We start from the raw sequence: 21,894 nt of genomic DNA, 5'->3' as shown, positions 1-21,894 counted from the left end.
ACCTCTCTGCCAATAAACCTCACTGGTGATTTACAGCATAGCTGAAAAATCAACTTACTCAATTTTAGCATTTGTGAATTATGTTGACTAATGTAGTCTGTGGAATAGATTTCACTGGGAGTTTAATGAGACCAAATTGCTGTTGTTGTTGTTATTGTTGCAGTTGTAGTTGTTGTTATCTAAAATCCTTTAAAACAGAAACATGATGGGGCAGGAGATGTAATATTCACATGGTTCTCCTTAAAGACAACAAATTGAGGCAAAGATGGTAGGAAGAGAAGACACAGGAGATGATATGCTGACACAGGAGATGATATGTTTATTTATCAAAATATTCTTACATCATATGCTTACCATTTTAATAAATGAATTCTTTTATTCCCCTGGAAAACTACAAATCCTGCAGCTGTGAATCCTAAAAATGTAGTTGTCCCAAATGAGTCCTTGAAAGAGAAAAAGAAACATAACAACAAAACCTTCCCCTCATCCAATGAGATATTTCTTACTGGTAACATAAATTGTCACTCCATTCTAAATTACCTTTATTTGTTTTCATCTTCAAAACAAATTATGCCTTCAAAATGTACACTTCTAAAGTTGCTCTTGGCAACAAAGACCTCATTTATTTCTAGGCATTTGAGTAACAATATCTTATGCTTTGTTTCCGTCTACCTGTAGCTGATGACAACAGGAACTCCTTAGGTAGACTTACCAAATTTATTGAAAATGTACTTCTGTGTATGTCCCATTCTTAAAAGGAGGACTAACTACAAGCCAGGGATTCAACACATATTTTTTTAAGAGTTCACAATACATAGTTCCTCTGCAAGGTGTTATATTTGAAATACTGCTGACAGACAGCATTTACTAATATAAGCTTCTCTTTTGTACTCATGTTCTCTTCAGTACAAACCAGAAGAAATATTGGTACCTGCCTTTCAAATAGAAAAGAAAATTTTTAAAATATAACTTCACAATAAAAGTTCTGGCTTATAGTTTTTGATTAATGATTGAGATGAATTTTATATGAACCAGATTTTCTGCCCATCCCAGGTTCCATACCCTCATCTTACTAAAGATAATCAACTTTATTATGCCTTATGTTTTACCAACAAAGTAAAGGGGAACAGAAACAGGGATGGTTCTGGAGTATCAGCCACAGCACTGAAAGAAGCATGCCATAAGGAGCCAGCAAAGAACCTTGCTTTGCAGTTCACTTTCAGAAGACAGACATATTTTCCTTAGGTATGGGTGACGAACCACTGATTGTCCCCCCTGCATTACAAGCCCTGCCACACAGGTAAAGAAGTAATTCTGAGCCAGTTATGGCTCAGTTTCTGGGACGCCTTTTGAAAATCTGTAGTATAGTTTCAAAGGCAAGTTTACTACATCACTAACTTCACTAGGCTCTGAACAATGACCCTGTCTTTCACACAGGAGCACCATTCCTCAAAAAGTACGTACAAAATCTTACGCAGTTTTGTATTAGAGCTGACTGCTTAAGGATGCTCACCACCAGAACAGCTAACTAAACAGCACTGCTGACCCAGCAGAAGAGACAATACACAAGCCAAAGCAAAAGCAGCAGTTAAAACACAAGGCAAGTCACTCTAAAAATAAACACTGCAGATTATGCAAGTACAACCAAGTAATTAAAAATGCACGCATACAAGATAATCAGAACTGGTAATAAAGATCACCTTCTTAGAGAGGACCACAAAATAACAAAGTGGGAATGGGAAGTTGGTTCTCCTGCTTGTACATTTGGCTTGCTGGTCTTCTTAAGCTTTGCATATTTTGATGGTGTTTGAAAAACTGATCTGCCATGGACTATCAATATGTTGCATCTTCTTGTCAAAATAATGATGAATTCTGAAAATCTTGGCAAACAAAAAATATTCATACCTGGAGTAATTAAAAGAAACCTTTGCACTAAATGCGAAGAAATTATGGACTATAATGAGAGTTTATGCCACTACAATCTACTAGATTCTCCTGGGATGTTCTTCTGCTTCCTCTGGGGAGACCTGCTTTTAGACTGATGCAGAAATGTTAACCAGTCAGTGTTCTTTCAAGGCTTAAGCATAATATGTTTCAGGGCAGCTTTTTAAGAAATTGCTCCCTATTTGTGCCTGGATAAAAAAACAGAGCTAAATCAATTCCATTACTGGATTTTAACTAAATGTTACTAAAAAGAACATTTTATTAAAAGTTAGCAAAAAGAACTGTTACCTTGCAAGGATGAGGATCAACACCATAAGTCTCCAAAGAATTTGCTTTAAGAAGCAAGTTAAATTCAGCAACAGCTGGGCTCTGACCTCTGAAATTACAGAAGAAAAAGCTGTTTGACAGCAACAAAAAATAGGAGAAAAATACTTTTCGACTGGAGAGTTTAAATGCCTAAAGACAGAGGGAGGTGAAGTTTTTACTGACATTCAAACTATTTCAACCATTTTTTTTTGTAATAAAAAGGTAGAAAACTTCTCACATCTTTTCTTCTGCTGAATTGTACAGTTCCTGATGCTTTCAGGTAAATTCTGTTTTATTTTTATGAATCCTGAGATAACAACAAAATTATCTAATATTCTGCAAGTATTTCTTGCCTTTTTGATATATCCTTATGTCAGCCTGAATATGAAATAAACCTCAGCATCTTTTTTCCACAAACTCTTGCTCACCATCTCATTTAAAAGGATTGTGCAGATTAACAAACATTCCTTCCAGTGCAGGGTAGCAATCATATTACACTGCCTACTCAGATGTATGCCTAATTATAGCAGTGCCTGCTACCAACATGATAGCTCAGAATTTGTCAGCATTTCCATTTATACACCCCTATTTTTAGGTTGTCTATAATCAACAGCAAATATACACTAAAGCCTGAAAGATGGCATGAAGACCTGGGGTCTGGAGTAACTTTTATCTGATTTTTGTTAACTACCTACATTACAATAAGCTCTAACACAGATTTACAATGCCTCTCTGTTTCAAGTATTACTTAATTTCTGTATCTGTATGACTAGAGTACATGATTTTGATAGATAATACAATTTTTTGATATTGACCAGTGCCTAGGACTTTTAGAAAGCCAAACCTCATAAATACTTTACATGCAAATTAAAATAAATAAATAAATAAATAATAAATAAACAAACAAACAAATTTTCAAGGAGCATAGCAATAGTCATACTTTATTCTACCCCTTTTTTGTTGTGAGCTCAGCCTTACACTGTGATCAACTGTACGTCGGAATTGACATTTAATATTTCATTGTGTATTGTTGTAACATAATTTCCCTGAAAGCCTGTTATTCCCCACCATGTAGAAACCAACAAGTATTGACATACGATATCCAGTATTTGGTCAAAAGTTCAGTTTAACAATTAAAGCAACATCTAGCATGCCTGTGGACATCAAATCCTATTTTGAAAATGACCTGTGGTAATGTAAGTATCAATAACCATTTCTGCTGCAAAGTTTAAAAATTGCTCATTTTTACTTCACTGTTTATCATTTCCTAGTCAACCCCGCAATATTTCTTGGGCTTCTTCAGTATTTATCTGACACTACATAACCTTCACTTTATTTCAGACCACATTTTTGTGGATGTTTTTCATCTAAATTAAAAAAATAAATATTAGAGAAGAAGTGACCTTCTTTCTCTTTACTGTTTTGGTCTCTTTCTCACCACTTCCAGTGGGGAAGAGCATGTATTAAGGGGAGCATCAAAAAACTACAAATGTATATTTATACAGCTAATATTTAAGGAGAAAGCAGCACAAAAGCAGCATTCAAACAAAAATGCTTACTTTTCCACTCAGATTTTTGGTAGCTCTACTAAGCTTTTACTTCATTTTAAATACTACTAAATCACAACTTTATGTGCCTTTACAACTGTGAGACCATAAATGACTTCTAAAAAGGCAACAAGTTTATTTCATGTACTGCATTTGACAGAAGTAATTGACTAGTTTAGACCTAAATTACTTTAAAATGGTTATGTTGCATAGTGAAAAGCCAAACAAGCAGTTTGAATGCTTATTAGATGTTGGGCCTTACAAAAACAAAGCTTTATAAAATGCATTTTTTTATCCACTTCTGTTTGCTGGTACAAAGGAGAGTCAATCTTCTGGTTGCAATGGACCAAAAAGTGACAAGTAGTTTGCAACAATGTGGTTTGGACAGCTGGTATATTCAAATGAGGAAAAAAAACCTCACCTTGACAATACTATTGAAGAGACATTAAAATAAGCATTATCAGGCTCCTCTCCCCCACACCCTCTGCAATTATGATGGTTTCATGTTCCTCAAGTGAAACAAACTGTGTAATTTTGGGGAAAAAAAAAGCAGAAGACATGGGCAAATTTGATCTTATCCAACTACAGACTAATCAAATGGCTAGAGTGCAAAGCCTTAAAAGAACATCACAAAGCACAAGAGTCAAGGACAATATCAAATGAAAAAAATCCTCATTCATCCCTTATGAAGGGATTAGCATTTAAGCCTTGATAATATGCTTTTCATGTGTAACTTAATAATGAAATTTTTCTTACCAAATAAAAATATAACTGTAACAAATCCTACCAGCAAAGTCAGCGTTTTTTTATCAGTCACTGATCAAACATTAGATATGCCTTTGATTTGCTTTGTTAAAAAGCCCATAAGCCTTCTATATGCAACAAACAGCCTTATACAAGAATTTATATTTATGCAAGTATTTTACAGTTGAAAAACAAGGAATATTTAGCAAACACATATTTGTTTTTTTGGAACCCAGTACTCTCAGGAAACTCAAGTGTCTGAATTTACTGTTCTTGACCTTATTTTTCAGTATGAATTCAGCACTAAGGGAAAGATATGTTCTCTTTCTATATATTGCAGGCAGTACAACACCCACCTGCTGCATGGCAAAGGTACTGAACATGGCCAAAACCAGGAATAACTCCTCAGAAAATTTTATGCATATCATACAAATGCTAAAGGGTGGATTATTTGTGAAATTAGAGCTCCACAACCATTAGCTATGAATTAATGATTCAACCTAAGAGTCAATCAATCAATTAATCCAAAAGTTCCTAATAAAATTTTAATGAAACAAATACTTCAATAGAACACTGAGAAGTATGCAAAACACTCTGTTTTAACTTGAGGCTCATGAGAAGTATGCATCAGAGGATGTAAAAGCTCTCTTTATTCCCCACAGGGTCCCAACTTTGAAGCACTTCAAAGGCAAGGAAGCTCAACAGGGAATAACTTCCAGGGTGTGTCATAGTGATGTTCTACTTGCTTCACTCCCTGCCAAAACCAAATCATTCCAGAAGTTTCTCCCCTTCATACCTTTCCTTTGAAGTATGTATCTGTTACATACTGAAGTCATAAATCTTAGCACAAGTTAAGGATGAAACAGCATGGGACTGAGAATTAACTCCTTTTGACAAAGAAGACAGCAAAGGAAAGACTTTCAATGCTATTCTCATCCTCTTGGTTCCTGAGTGCCATTAGTGAGGTCATTTGATTTGTCTTCTCTGATTCTCTCACTGACTTATAAAGTGCTGTGAGATACTACTTTTAAAAAAATAATAACAATTACAGTCCACCCTTTTGCCTCATCTCTATGTCAAGAAAAGGTACTTGCTGCAGAATACAATAGCAATACTTTACTAGGGTATGTACTATCTATGTTTAACTTCTGGACATTTGCGGTTTCTAAAGGTGTATTAACGTCTTTTAATAAAAGAATAAATAAATACGTACATAATGATCTGGCCTCTAGTGACATTGCATATTCATCTCCATGTGAACCAGGGACATCAGTCGTAATGCCATAAACAACATAGGTTCAGTCTCCATCAACCTCTCTTTGCCCTATCCTGCAATCATGGACATATTTCACTGTGATTGCAGGAGAGACAACAGTAACAACTTCAAAAATTATGTCCTCCTATTAAATATAGGAGTTCTATCTGTTCTATCCCAGAGTTTCTAGAGGCCATCTCCCAGCAGAACTGAGCTACCTGGGGTTCCTTTTAACCTAAAATAATGCTAAAACTCTGCCAAAGAGTCAGCACATTTAGCTGCACTGCACACTGAATACACAACTGCTTACCACACACATAAGTTTTTGCTGTTGCATCTTTAAATCTCTTTACATGTATCTGAGACTCCAGTTGTTATAAAATTATTGCACTAATGGTCTTGATCAGATCTTACTTTAAGCTCAGAATATTTTGTCAGATAGTGGAGGTGTTTTTAAATAAAGTCTTTTTGCTGTATTTTTAGTCACAATAATGGTGCTATGTAGCATTGAAATAAACCTGCTATGATTGCTAATGTTTTAGTTGTAGTGGAAAAAACGACACAGTGGTGGTGATAATTTCAAGGAAAAGAACTAAATTAAGATTCTGGTAAAGGAAATTGCATTGTAGTCTGTGGTTCAGTTTATCAGAATGATAAGGCCAGACTCAGCACATTGCCCAAACAGCAGTGCAGATCCCCAGGAACTGCCCAGCCTGGCACTGGCAGAGGAAAGCCTTTAAAAGGGTCTGTATATGGAAAGAAACATTATCATCTAGGAAGTAAATGAATTGCTGAAAATTGCTGAAACATACTAAAATTAGAAAGCTGCAGAACACTTAAATATCAATTTTAACTTTTGCTGTAAAGTTGTTTTTTCTCTCAGACAGACAGAATCTGAGTAAAACCCAAATAACCACTTTAAAACAATAATCAAACTCTTTTACTGAGTCTATTAAATGCTTTTGGGTTTAATTTTACAGCATGCATGCTGTGATGGTATGTGCAAATTACATAACTCCTTCTACTAGAACATTTCAAATTACGTGTGCGCCTTCAGAGATCAGACTGAGATGGTATCTCTAAAGTCTGTGTTCAGACATTTGTATTTCAGCTTTACTTCAGAAACTGATGCAGTGACACAGACGGCTTTACGTGTATTCAAAGACAGAATACATTTACAGAAGAGATGTAGTTTTAATTTACCTAATATTAATTTAAAATGTATTCCCATGATACAGAGATATCTAGTAATCTTTCTGGTTTTATTATCACAGTAGATTAATATATCTGGTCCAAACACACCTGGCCCATAATACCTTCTCCAAACAGAGAAGAGGTGAGAAGGGAGGAGGGGAGCAAAAGAAATATTTCCTTCCAGCTTATGAAGAAATCCTTACATTTTAAAATTTCACACAGGCATTTGAAGATATCAGTGTGTTAAGCATGCAGAACCTGATTCTAAACCTCATCATGAGACAGGCAAAAATAATGATATTTGCAGATCATGATTATGACCACCCTTTACAGGGAACAAAGAAGTAAAAAATGCAGTGCATGCAGAAGTTCACATACACACAAGAAAAATCTCTCCTAAAGCCAAAAAACTATCAATGTTTCCATAAATTTTACAATCTTTTCAGGTCAAACAGATTATCCTTTCTACTGAATACTTCTTGGAATTATATAAAAAGAAAATTCCCATGTATTGATATATCTTTCCAATTTTTCAAAGAAGAATGGGAGTCTTTAGTCTGTGAAGTTCCTTTCTCTAGATTACTGCTACAACTGCCCCTTCCATTAAATTCCCACTCAGAGAAAGCTGTGCATCATCATAAAGCTTCTGGAAATACTCTCTGTACAATGCAAACATTAATGTAATAAAACTACATCTTACTCTTACTATTTTCTAATTAGTGATACCAGACTTACAAGAACAGTTCCTTAATTTGAATTGGTCTTAAGCACATTTCTGTCAGAAGAAATATGGTTCAGAAGAAAAAAGCTCTGAGGAAACCAGCACACATGTAATCCTTCAGGGAAGGGACTAGGTAACTACATTCCAACCATCTCTCTGATTCATCCAGATTACAACTGATACAAATTCTGGAGTGAAAACACTGGGAAAATGTAGCAGAACAGAAACAAATTCTTCATCTATTACACCACAACACACAATGTTTTAATACTTAGAGACTCGGTAATTTTTGAAGCAGTGATAGTTGCCAACATATGGCCTGATAAATAAATCTAAATGACTACACTGGAAAACTCTGAGTCAGCATGGGATACCAAAGCTGAAATGAAGAGGACATTGGACTCAGCCCTCCAAAGTCCTCAGTATATTTTGTATGAACAGGAACTGAAAACACTTTGGGCCCTGAGGCCTGGAAGGCACTCATCTCTACAGTAGCCCAAGCCCTGTTCTTTTCCAGACATTCCCCTCAGCTCCACATAAACCTTAACAGATCCTTTATCCCAAGAAAAGTGGCTTCTTTTGTAATGTAAAAGTTGCTCTCTTTTGTAACATGACTTGCAAGTTTTGGAGCATACTGTCTGTCCTTTCAATTGAATTCCCTCCGTGTATACAAGGCTGTTAGATATCAATGTGATTAGGGTAGTACTAGAAGCTAAATATAAAGTGTACATGAGTGGGCCACCAACATCATGCATAAATCCATATAATATGTACTTTTAACTGTAAGAAGCACTTAAATGAAATAAATCCACCTTATTCTGCACCAGCTAAATCATAATTTAGTTTTAGTTGTTTTTAATGTATTCAACATATGCTGAATTTCAATATATTCAGCATGCAAGAAGTTGCTTAATCTTGAATGAAATTATATTAACACCCACAAAGAAAAGCATTTTTTAGCAACCATTGCCAAGTCTTCTAGGACAGCCTCCCAGATTGTACTCTTACAGTAATTTTTGTAGTCATGCTTGCCAGTGGCTCCACTGACAGCTGCACAAGAGCTGGAGAGCCACATCAGTGGAGACCAGGATATCCTGTGCTCCTGCTGACACCAGTGTAAAAGCCATACGAGATCTGATGGGATGGCTAAGGGAACACGGTAAGAGCCAAAGCAGCACAGGAAATTGAAACTGCTTAAATCCTCACTGAGTAGCTACAAAGTAGATGATGCAGCAAAGGATAAAAATGTTATATGCCTGTCAAAACAAATTTAAACAACATTTCTCATTTAGTTTGGATAAAAGACAAGCATTAATTTGCTACTTTGGTTTTCAAGAAAATACTCCCTTTAGCATTACACTTTTAAATGGTTTTTGAGATAGTTATTATCAGAAAATGGCAGTGATTTCAAATCCTCACAGGAAAATTTTCTCCTCCCAAAAGACAGTCTTTCCCATACTATTTCTGCAAAGCATTTGATACACAGAGCAGACACAACAGCCAATTCAGTAACACTCAGGTATCTTAAGACTGTATCCACATTGGCCATCCAAGCGAAAAAAAAAAACCCTTATATTTACCTATAGGAGGTCAGCATTGAAAAGAGGCATTTGAACAGGTCATGTAACTTTGAAAAAGTAATTATTTGTGAGGGGCTTTCAGATAAATTCAAAGCTTTTTACATAACACTTGCATAAATACATGATGAAATATTTCATATCAGAACGAAAAATGAAATATTCATTTTCAGATGGGATGGGAAAAGGGTGTGATTTTCAACCAGCGAGTTCTTTTAAAAAAAGGAAAAAACAAACAAATAAACAAACACCCCCCAGCCCTCCTCCCACCCCCCCCCCATCCCCTCCCAAAAAGAAACCAAACAGAAGAAACAACCCTACCAAAACCTTAGTCCTATAAATATAAATTCCCTTGTTAGGGATGTATGGCAGTATTTCCCTCAGAAATCTCTGTATTTTCTGGTACCTAGCCTCTGGGGGGAGTCTGTCTGAAAGGTATCTTTCCAAAACTTGCGAACTTTTTCAGAGTAAGAAACTCTGTTAAAGTACATAAGACCTGATATTGAGTTCATTAGAAGGTATTTTTGTCTTCTGTCTTTTTTCTTGTTCTGTACCTTCCCCCTTCCTTAATGAGGGAAGATTAATTAAAATTCACAAGACAATCACAACTCAACAAACCTGCCATCAATTTCTGTCACATTTATATTTTTGCAATTATGTGCAACACAAAGTCACATCATGGATTACATTTTGCTAAAATCCAGTGATGTTCTCATAGCCAAAACCAATGAGACACAATAATACACCTGCTTTAAGTAATTAAAAAAGGCTTCTAAATAAAACCCAATTACACACTAGATGCTTTCACAGTACCCTATTGCTGCTTTGGACACACTCCCATCTTGATCTTCATGTTCCTTTCTAAAGCTAAATTATTCCACCATTCTGTAGGACAGAAGAAAAGATGGGACCAATGAGTAGGCCTTAAAGATGCTGACACAGGATTCATAGAACAGGCCACTTCCAAGCCCCAGGGCTTTGGTGATATGGGAGCCTACCCCTAGAGAGAGAGGTCTTCTTCTTTGTTTACACATGTGAAAAAAACAATCTGGCTTACAGAGCTGAAACTCAGAAGTAACAATTCTGAAGACAGATGAATGACAGCTGGATTAAAAGCTCTCAGTCTCATCTGTTCTTCTCACTTATTACCTGTCAGCTAACATGTCACTCCAGTATCTTGTGAGAAAAGACCTGAGGAACCCCTTGCAACTTTAAAAATTCTCACTGAGCAGCACAATATTGTTATCAGAAAATTCGACTTGCTGGAGAACGCATTGAAACACATGTGCTCATCAATGCCACAGAGAACCTGTTTTTTCTTATCAGTTTTTTCCAACAAGATGTACCAAAATCTTGTCATCTAGCACTGGAACCCTTCCCTATATAGTTGTCATTCATATGTCAGATATGTTTTATTAATTTGTACTGCTAGAATAGAGATCCCTGGAATCAAATATCCAGAAAAAGGTAAAACTTCTCTGTGACTGGTAAATGTCTGATGTAAAAAAAATGTTAGAGGATGATCAATTTGGGGAAGACAAAAAGCTGCAGTGGGAAATTACCAAATAGAAGCCACCCAGACAACTCTGAAATTACCATTGTTCTCTGAAAACAGAAAAATAGGTAAGGCACACCAGACGCTGACAAAAGCCAAGAAAACACAAAAGAAAGATGGCAGTTCTTGAGGGCTGCAAAGAGCTACAAGCCACTGAGCCTAAAATTCATCACCTACAAATTGGTAAAATATAGAATAGAAAGCAAATTAAGGAACATGTAAGTAGAATATATGAGAATATGAGAAGAATTCTGCTGCAAATCATAGTTATGCCTCAAACACCTCCTGGGGTTTTTTTGAAGGAACCAGCAGATCCACAAGCAAAAAATGTCAGCCTGATACCATCCGACTTCCAAAAGACAATAATGAATGGTGGCCCTTGACAAGACTACTGAAGAAATTCAGGGTCATCCTCATGTGCTGAGCAGCCACTGATGGGAGGTAATTCAAGACTTGGAGAATCTAAGAGGGATCTGTATGAAAGTTTATAACATTTACTGTCATGGTATCAGACAGACTACACCAACAGGAAAGGGGATTTAAAAGATGAGCTAAAAATGTGTCTGCTTATTCATAACAGGAGAACTAGATTATTACATTCACAAAGGATGTGCAAAATTATACATAAATATACATTAATAATTATACATTATAATAATTATATAATATAATATACATAATTAATAATTATACATAAAAATACATTATACAAAAAGCAAACCAACACAAAAAAATACGTCTCTCCCAGTGTTATAAAATATAAACCCCACCAGTACTGGCCTATCAGCTTTCCTTCTCTTCTCCTAACTTTAAGTAATACACGAGCCTGTTCTTGAATGACTGAATTTATCAGATTTTCAATTGCACCTTGGCTTAACTGATGAAATATCTTGGCTTTTAAAGGTTGAATTTATCCTTTGGAAATCTGTAGACACTTTATGGAAAAATACTGACATTAAAAGAAATTATTCTTATTTTAAAATGTAGTTCCTATGGGTCTGTGTATAGTGCAGGCTGGACTGCTTTAAAAAATGTTAGATATAAGCCATTTAAGATATCATTTCACTGAAAGAAATACAAAGAAGGTATATAGGTCTCAGGAGGGGAAAAAGAAAAAGATACATTAATACTGGCAAACTTATTGTCATGAGTGTTGCATTTTACTTGAAAAACATATTTTATAGGCTTTTGGAAATAAAAAGTGTTTTAAGCTTTAACTCTCCTGGAAAGGAATTTTTCTCCTCTTTTTGCATATATTGAAATATGAAAACAAAACACAGGGTAAACAAGTACAAAGGGCCCTGTAATCTTTCAATAAAAACTTTCCTATTACTTTATGTAATTAATCATCTGAATTCATCATCATCATTCATCATTCTATGCCTTTCCCCGTATTCTGAGGACTATCCTCAACTAAGCAAGATGCCAAGGGCCTTGAAATCTCCCTCAACACTCTGCATGCCATTCGCCAACAGCCCTGAAGAGGGTATAGTTGCACAGCTCACTGCTCCTTCTCTCCTGAAACTCATTTCACTTCAAAACCAAAAGACTGACTGATTGTTTTCTCCTTTGCTTTTTGTTACAGTATTAAAAGTTTAGGACAGAAAAAAGAGCATGAAGAGAGTTCTGGATCTCACCTCCTTAGTCTTCCAAGGAAGTTACTTACTTAAATATATTTCTGTGCAATTCACTACTATGTTAACTACCTACAGATGAAATAACCTAATTATAGTTTCAATCAGGTCAATATCTATCAAAAATTTTAGAACTGCACTACAGACAGAAACTTCTGAGCAAAACACATGTGCTCTCTAAATGAAAGACATTATTCCACTAATCAACTAGAACAGCTCTGATCATGAGAGCTGTTCCCACTAACCAGACCTACATTTCAAGCAAATGAAGTCTAAATTACCAGCAGTCATGCAGGAATCAACTATGATTAATGAAAGTTAACAGGCAAAGAAAACCCCCTAAGCTGAAACCACATTTTCAAATACAGCCTATCAGACAGCATATTGGTAGAGCTTCTATTATAATTCATGGAACAAACCCTTTTAAGTTAACATGTGCTACTTGGAAACAGATAAAAGTATTTCTTAGCTGTCTCTTTACCAAACAGCATTATAAATTACCTGAATTCATTTTTATGCATTTCAGCTATTTTCTTCTCAAGCTTTTGTGACTGCTTGGGAAAAATCTTGAAGTCGCTGATGTAATTCTCTGGGTGTTCATCAGGATCATAATCACCAAGTTCAGCTGAACAGATCCAAAACACAAACAAAGCAGAAAAATTGAATTGCAACATTAATTAATAGGGAAAGAAGGCAATAAATGCAGCGTAATTCAAGGTACTTTCACGCTCGCTAAGTAAGAATCCAGCATCTCTCAAGAAATGTTTCTTTGAGGAATTTATAATTAACTGAAATAACAAAATCCTTATAACTGTCACTTTAATCAATGAGTTTCAAGAGAAGCTCAATGCCTTATTAACTACTGCATTAATTAGCAGTAGTAAACTATTTTCTCTGGCAGAAAAATGCTCTGTGAAACAGAAACAACGGCACTGTTCCCCTCCGAGTATCTATTATTCTGGTACCAGACAGAACTAAAATAATGTGCTCCTGATTCTTCCCTTTTTCACATGATTTATCCTCACTGGCATGGACTGGTTCTAATTCTGTTCTAGCAGAGAAACACAGGCCACAACGTTGATCAAGGCATCAGGCAGAACTTGATTTCTCTTCTAAAGATGTGTCACTTAGGTACACAAACCTCACATTTGGTGTTCTAATTTTCTGAATGAGCCTCATTTAATAAGGCCTGGACTCAGTTTTGGTTTGGAAACACTGCCTTGTAATGCATTAAGAGCTTTGTTCACCTTAAGGAAGAATAAAGGAAACTTTCACACATATGGTTTCCCTAATCAGACACACTGATGATTATTTCTCTCTGTACAATTCAAGACATATCTATCTGAATTTGGTCCTAAGGAAATGATGGAGAGGAAAAAAAAATAAAAATAGAGAAAAATAAAACAAAATTTCTTTCCCCTTGAATTACATCTATTTTTGCCAGAGATTCCATCATCACACAGGTCTTCTTTAACATAATAAAGGACACCGAATGACACTTTTTCCTGCTTAATTCAAACGGAATAGGCTACTTTCCAATTCAGGATTCAGAATGGAGTTTTTCTTTTTTGGTAAGTGGAATCTAACGTTGATGCCATACTTCTTCACTAAAATGCTAAGATAACTTTTTTGGTTTAATTTCTTTTAAGCTCCACTTCATTGGCTAACAGGCTGAACTGCTTACTTCACAGTGCATGTTAATACAGGGAAACAGTACAACAACAACAAGAAGTTATTGCTAGCTGTAGTTATACAAGTTTTGCATTGCTGCTTTGATAGAATGAACATATGACTGAAGTATTTAAAGAAGCCTGCTGCTCATACTTACCTTGGACAATACAGGCACCCAGGTAGGCAGCATCAGAAAATGAACACAGCAAACGGCCATGGAAAATGTCCCTTTTTATTTGTAGATATAAGAGGTATCTGAAATAAAATTTTAAAGATGAAGAAACAACATGCTATCTTTTTGTAACAGATTTAAAGTATTGGCATCAAACCAGCTGTGCAACTATTTTGGATCTTTCTTTTTATTTTAATTGGCAGGAAAAATGTGACAACCACAAGGAAAAAATAGAGGTAAATAGATCTTCTTTCAATAATGGTGGAATAATAAGAGCAAAAATTTTAAAAAAAGAAAAAACCACTAAGAAATGTTATAGAATGCACTTTATTTAAAATATACAGCTATTATAATGCTAAATAATAATGTGAAATAAATTATGCCAATGTAAGCTTGTTTGAGCACCCCTGTTCTCATTATATACAGGTTTACACAAGGCAATCTTTCTCTTGCTGTACGCAAAATAACACACTGACCAACAGTGGAAATTTTTTTCTCTTCTATTTTGTGGTTTGGTTTTTTTTATCTGTAAAGGATCCTAGATGAAGTTTGAAGGCAGAAATGACTTCATGAGGTCTAAACTGCCACAGGCATAGGGCACCTGCCTGGGGAGGTCACCTCTCCCATTCACGTGTTTCTCTAAAGAAATGGTGAGAAGAAAACAGAAGGTTCCTTCTACCTATCCTCTGCCTTCTACCACAGAGGATCTCTAAGCTTTAATAGCAAGTGGAATGGCACAGCTTCAATCACTTTTTCTTCTCCTTTCTCCCCTGCAGAACAGCCTCCCATAGATGGAACAACCCACCTGCACAGCAAGTCACTCACAGCTTCTTTCCCAGCACCAGGCAGGTTTCAGCCACACCATTCAGCCACTTCACCCCTCTGGGAAAATAAACTATTTAAAACATTGCTTCAAATAGACAAAATCTAGCATCTAGAGGGTTCTATCAAGACTCAGTGGCTTCTGAAGACCATCAGAACATTCCTTGACACTGACAGCCCTGTCTAAACTTGAGCAACATACAGCATAGACAATAAAAAGGTGGTTTATGACTAATACCAATGTCAGATATATTTTGTCCAAGTTATCTGCTTCTGTTACCTGCTCATATCATGAGCTTCTGCATCAAGAGCAAGTCTGGAAATACTATCTGAAGGGCAAGAGAAACTTTTCTCCTTTCCTTGGATTTTTACTGAACATAGTAAATGGGATAGTTATCAATGAGAAAAGCAATTTTCTCTCATTGTAAACACATTCCTTCACATTACAAGATCTACAGAATCTTTGCATTTCAGGGCTTTTGTTTTTGTTTTTTTTTATATTTTGCAGCACCTTATTTCCCCTCTGTAATCCATGTCTAGTAACAGCTCCCAAATTTACTTCCATATGTTGGTACTGTTAGTCTGTAGGTAGATCCCAGAGGAACTACCTGTAGTAGTGTGCACCAAAGGCCTCAGTGAGATGAAGTAAAAATTCTTAATCTGTAATGACAGTGTACCAGAAAAGGTTCATTATATGGATGTAAATACCATATATAACTTGGGCAGTTGAGCAGTGCCTATGCAAAAAATTTTGGTAAGATTTACCAGGATGAAAAAAATAGAATACCATTCTCCAGAGTGACCATTAGCTTGAGGCCAAACTGTGTTCAGCTGTAAGCAGTGCCAAAAAAACCCACCCAAGGTTTCAGAAAATGGTTTGTTAGCCAAGCTGTGAGGTCAACATATCGTGTGTCATTTCTAAGCAAATGGTTTGTTGCTGACCACAATCAAAGATCCTCAGTGTAATTTGCCAATAAAACCAAGCTGTGTGTGGGTCTGTCAACTTAGCTGGAGGGAAATGATGCCATCCAGAGGGACCTTAACAGGCTTGAGAGGTACATCTGTGGAAAGCTCATGAAGTTCAACAATGCCAGCTGTAAGGTCTTGCACATGGGTCAGGGCAATCCAAAGCACAAGTACAGGCCAGATGGAGAATGAACTGAGAGCACCCCTGAAGAGAAGGACTTGAGGATGTTGGTGGATGAAAAGCTCAACATGACCCAAGAGTGTGCAAACACAGCCCAGAAAGCCAGCCTTATGTTGGGCTGCATCAGAAGAGGTGTGAGCAGCAAATGCAGGGAGGGGATTCTGCCCCTCTGCTCTGCTCTGGTGAGATCCCATCTGGAGTACTGTATCCAGCTCTGGGGTTTACAATAAAAGAAAAGAGGTGGATTTGTTGGAACAAATCCAGAGTAGAGCCACCAAATTGATCAGAGGGCGGGAGCACCTGTCCTAAAAAGATAGACTGACATCTCCAAAGCAAGAAGAGCAGCCTGGAACAGGACTAATACTTTAGAATTCTTTCAAATGAAGAAGATGTATTTTCAATTGAAGGGAATTTCTGCACATTTTTCCAAAGGCTCACTAAACTTCAGACACTTCCTGTAATACTTATGCCCCAGGTCAGAAAAAAACTTATGAATATACACCTGACTCCTAAATTCAATAAGGTGTTCTGTATGTACTTAAAACTGTATATACTTCCAGAAAAAACTTGCAAAATCATATCTGATTTTGCTTCTTCATGCGTCCTTCCACCATAGCTGTTTTTTCCAAGCCCTGGCATATGTTTATAACCTGATTTACAGCCCCCTAAGTATTCAAGATTAACAAGAAGCTAGTAAACTTATGCTTCAGTGCTTGTACTCACAAATGTCTCTCATTGGAATAACCTCATTTCCATCTATTAGCTGTTTGCAATAAAGATGACTCAACTTCAGGTCGGCCAAGCCTTTCCTGCCATGAAGATTAAGGGTCAGCAATATCTATTCTTGTTTTTAAGCAAGCATCATAACCCCAGAGACCATGTTGCTAGCTGCTTAACAGACAATTTATCTATTTTAAGATGTTCAGTGAGGCAAGAAAGCTTTCCCACAGCCAAACTTTGTAATTTGGCCACACAGTGTTTTTTTATTTGGTTCAAGTCACTTTACTCAGTTTATTCCCACAGAAAATGTATCTCCCAGTGTTGTTGCAGTCTTTCCAGCTGACAGATATGGTCATCTCCAGAGATCCAGCAACTCACCAAAAATTGTTATCTTGGCGTGGTATCTGACTTTGACTCACTACTCCTTTCCATGGTACTGTGTGTACGCAGGTACAGAGTGGCAGACAGCAAATGATTGTGTATACAATAATCCTGGATTTGGGTGCCCTTCTACCAAGAAGAATTTTTGAGTTCTTTATGCATATTATTCAGAATACCAACTTTGCATTTTGTATTTTACAGAAAATATCAAGTATACTGCAGGAGCACCTGTTTTCTGCCAAAGCATATGAATCTCCAGTAAACTCTAACTACTACATACAAGTATGTAATATCACAAATAAGAGAACATATTTTCTATAAAAAAATCTTGAAAAGAGAAAAGAAAGAAAAAAAAAAAAGGAGAGAAAAAGGCCGAACACGAGTCAGCAATGTGTCCTGATGGCCAAGAAGACGTTGGGGATTTCCTTTCTTTTGTTCCTTCTTAACTATAGAATTTTTCCCAGAAGTTAGTAAGAAACACTAACCACTTATGACTTATGGGTACTTAACAAACGAAAGTGGCCAAGCTCAGGAGAGTAAGGCATCTGGCTACACTTCACCCTTTGGGAGTTTCTCTGTAAGGGACAGAGATAACATGAGAACTGGGCACGTGAAGTGGCGGGGGCAGCAGCTAGTCTCACTCTCTCACTCGGCTGCTGTTTTGGGGAAAGGATTTCCCTGCTGCCACCAGAGCCCAGCACGGTCCTGCTGTATTCTGCCGTGGGGATCCTGAGCTCGTCCCTCTCTGCCCTCCTGGAAGCCGGGCTGCTGCTGTCCTGCTCCCGCTATTTCTTCGGAGCAGCTCCGAGCTTTCGCTGCACTGTAGCCCCGCATCCCCTGCTTGCCGAGGCATCCCGCGGCTCCAGCCACAGCTCTAGAACTTCTGATACAGCTTGCTATCACCCCGGGATTTTTGCTCATTCCCACCAGCCTGTCTTGCTGCTCCCTAGAGTCCTGCGGGGGCACAAGGACCGGCCGTCCCAGGGGGGGTTCGTGAAGCGAAGCCTCTCTCCCGTCCCTTCCCGTCCGGGCCGAGCCGCCATCACCGCGTGTGGGCCCAGCCCGCGCCACAGCGCCCCCTGCCGGCCCGGCGGAATCCCCGCCCCGCCCGGCGGGAGCAGCAGCGCCCCCTGGCGGCCGTGCCAGAGCTGCAGTGAGGGGAGAGCGGCCCGGAGGGGTCACCGGGGCCTGCTCTGTTTGGTGTGAGTGCCAGAGCTGCTGTTTGTCTGCTTTATTGTGCACACCAGTAAAGAACTGACATTCCTATCCCCCTATCTTCACCTGACAGCCCCTTAATTTCAAAATTAAAATAATTTGGAGGGAAGGGGTTTACATTTTCCATTCCAAGGAAGACTTCTGCCTTCCTTAGCAGACACCCGTCCTTCAAACCAAGACAGATGACCAGTGGCATCCTTGTCTTTATCAAGAGCAGTCTGTCCAGAGGGACTAGGGAAGTCATTCTCCCTCTGTACTCGCACAGGTGAAGCTACACCTCCAGTCTTGTGTCAAGTTTTGGGGCTCTCAGTTCAAGAAGGACCAGGAAAAGGTGCTGAAGCGAGTCCAGAGAAGGACAAAAAGACTGGTGAAGGAACCACAACACAAGTGTTACAAGCAGCAGCTGCGGGAGCTGGGGTTGTTTAGCCTGGAGAAAAGGAAGCTCAGTGGAGGATGCAGCCAGGTGGGGCTCGGTCTCATCTCCCATGTAACCAGTGACAGGACAAGAGGACACAGGCTTAAGCTGCATCAGGGGAGGTTTAGGTTGGACATTAGAAGAATTTAGTTACAGATTGGGTGATTAGACTTTGGAATGAGCTGCCCAGAGAGGTGGTGGAGTCACTGTCCCTGGAGGTGTTTAAGATAAGGCTGGAGGCACTCAGTGCCATGGTCTACTGAACATGGTGGTTTTAAATCAGGTTAGACTCAATGATATCAGACATTTTTTCCAATCTAATTGATTCTGTGACCAAAAAAAAAAAAAATTATATTAGCTAAAATATATTGGCTACTTATTTGCTAATACTTGAGAAGGATTTGGATATCTTTTAAAATAAGAAGTCATCACTATGAAACCATCAACTCAGGGTACAGTAGCAGCCAAAAACAAAGCCAAGAGAATGTTTGGTATCACTGGGAATGATATTTGAAATGATATGTTGAAAAACAGAGAAGCATTTTGCCACTACTTAAAGCCTTGAAGTAATCACACCTTGAATGTTTCTGGTCCTTGGAGACCGAGTGGGACATAGCTGAGGTTGATTAATAAAGAACTGAAATGAATGAGAAGACAGAGCCTCCCTTACAGGGAAAGATGGTAACTAAGGGAGAGTAAGAGTGAGTCTTTTGAAATCATGAGGATGGCAAGAAAGGTAAATGCAGAACTGCTACCCACTGAATCCTACAATACTAGAGCTAGGGGAAAATCAGTGAAATCAGGAAATTGCTTAAGGCAGAGGAAAGAAAGCACCTGACATAGCAGACAGTGAGCCCACTTTCTCAGGAGGTTGTGAAGAAAAACAGTATTACCAAGTACAAAAAAGGAATGATTACACAAATATGAGCAAAATATCCAGAAAATAATACTAAAATGAATACACATGTTGAAAGTCCTAATACAATTCAAAAAGCCCTTTAGCGAATTTGGATGGGAAGGAGATCATCTAGAAGTTTTCCTGTTTTTCTGAAACAACAGGAAAGTTCCATTCATGATAGCATAGCTTAAACCCAACTCTCCATTTGTCAAACATGAGCATGCCACACTGATGCCAGTACAGCAATTTCCCTTTTAACCTATCTGATCAGTCATAAGACAAATTCCAGCAGTGGAATTAGGAACTGGGAGAATATCTATCATGATTTCAAAGTAATATCTTCATCCAAACTCAGGAAAATGGAAAATTCTACTTCTCTTAAAATATCTAACACCAAAAGTATTATAAATCATCTTGTTCGCTTATTTGAGAAATTGCATGACTAGTTCTGTTAACAGGCACCTGTAGAAAGAATCACCCTTCTTGTTCTATGCCTTCTGAAGAAGTATGTTAAGGACTCGAAACAAAATGAAGGTATAAGTACTCCACATCCCCCTTCTGCCTATGTCCCTCCTATACTGCCAAAATCATGGATACCTAGTAATAAAAAAAGCCCCAAAACACCCAAAACTATTCCTTCAGAAAGAAGTACTTCATTTTATACCCTGGGGTGGGGGGTGGGAAGGTGACTATAATAACAGCTTTCAGTAATCTCAAATCTCTGACTTCTGAGGTCAGTATTATGACTGCTATTTGCATTTAGCAAATAGCTTCTGGCTTCAGAGCTGGTCAGTGCCTCAATTATAGTGTATCATCTTTCCTTGGGAAAACAGTAAAGGATGATAAATTACCATTCCAGTGAGTTGCTTGACAGCACTGGCCACAGAGGAAAAAAATCTTTATCGTTGCATAACAATTAATTTCACTAATGAGTAAAGCAGGCAAAGGAGTGGCAAAAGACAAGCATTGTTTTGGCTCCTGGCTACATAAAAAGTCCCACCGCAGCACAGGAATAGTCTTTTCTACAAAACATCATGACTGGACTGCTTCTTCTCTGCCACTCTGCCTTCCCCTCAGAGAACCACAAGAAGAGCTCTGAATGTGTACAAGGTCTCTTCTCCATCAGGCACAATCTCCACTAAAAAAAATATGGATCTTTTTGGTAATTTTTTCCTCACACTGAATGTTATCTGCAAGCCTGCAGTGTAAAGTGCTCTTACTAACAAAACACTCACTTTTAAGATTTATGCTATTCAATCTGATTGAACTGCAACACTATTAAAACTATAAACTCACTTGGCAACTGCAAAGTGGCCTTGACAAAGACAAAATACGTAAGTGGACTTTCATAGATACCAAAGCACAGCTATGACCGCAAGAAGAGAAGAACAAGGTACCAGGATAAGCAGAGGTATTCCTAAGTGATGTCGGGAACAGGGCTAGGAGCACAGGCCCAGCTCGTATGAACTTACCTTTAAGCTATTAACCTATTGCACAGCTTTACAACTTGCAAACAAATTTGATCATTTGATATTCAGGCATTAACAACCACTGTCAATCTCAATTGGCCTCCAGCTTTTGGAGGAAAAAGTACAAGACCCTTTAAGCACATGGCAATATCAAGTACAGCTGATTGAGACTGGACTAGACAAACACTGAGTGTGCCATGCTTACATACCCCAAGTCTTTGTAATTCTATGTGAACTTCCAATTAAACAATTTTTTCATCTGCTTTTCCTGCTATCAAAATACTCACTATAGTGATTTATGACAGACTAGTCGTTGAAGAAGTTGCTTCTTGGATTAGGAAGTATGGATTAGGGAAAAAGGGCATGATGAAAGCTAGTTGAAATAATCTATCTTTGATTGATTCCACCAGCTATTCACCCATGCCCTCTTCTAAAACTATTTTTTTCTATAATAATAATGGATTACTGATACAGTATTGTCTGTAGCATTTTACAGCATTCCTTTGG

The 21,894-nt window shown here is 37.7% G+C and overlaps 1 protein-coding gene across 7 annotated transcripts in view; it reads right to left on the bottom strand.

The window, feature by feature from the left end:
* FRMD3 (FERM domain containing 3) overlaps positions 1 to 21,894 on the bottom strand; it is a 137,528-nt gene that overhangs the window by 24,913 nt on the left and 90,721 nt on the right. For 4 of the 7 annotated variants that reach the window (XM_086868912.1, XM_086868913.1, XM_086868915.1 and 1 more), the window contains exons 5-8: positions 14,306 to 14,403; positions 12,979 to 13,102; positions 2,233 to 2,320; positions 355 to 443 (exon numbers count right to left, since the gene is read on the bottom strand). In XM_086868912.1, the coding sequence (XP_086725038.1) occupies positions 355 to 443; positions 2,233 to 2,320; positions 12,979 to 13,102; positions 14,306 to 14,403 (399 nt within the window). Of the gene's footprint in view, positions 1 to 354; positions 444 to 2,232; positions 2,321 to 12,978; positions 13,103 to 14,305; positions 14,404 to 15,125; positions 15,216 to 17,387; positions 18,513 to 21,894 lie in introns of those variants that run through there. The other 3 variants (XM_086868916.1, XM_086868917.1, XM_086868918.1) reach the window with 3 other exon arrangements.

Source organism: Cyanistes caeruleus, chromosome Z (genome assembly GCF_971803275.1).
Source record: "Cyanistes caeruleus chromosome Z, bCyaCae1.hap1.1, whole genome shotgun sequence".
Lineage (NCBI taxonomy): Eukaryota > Metazoa > Chordata > Aves > Passeriformes > Paridae > Cyanistes > Cyanistes caeruleus.
Note: the sequence above shows the minus strand (reverse complement) of the source record. Positions and strands in the feature narration are given on the sequence as shown.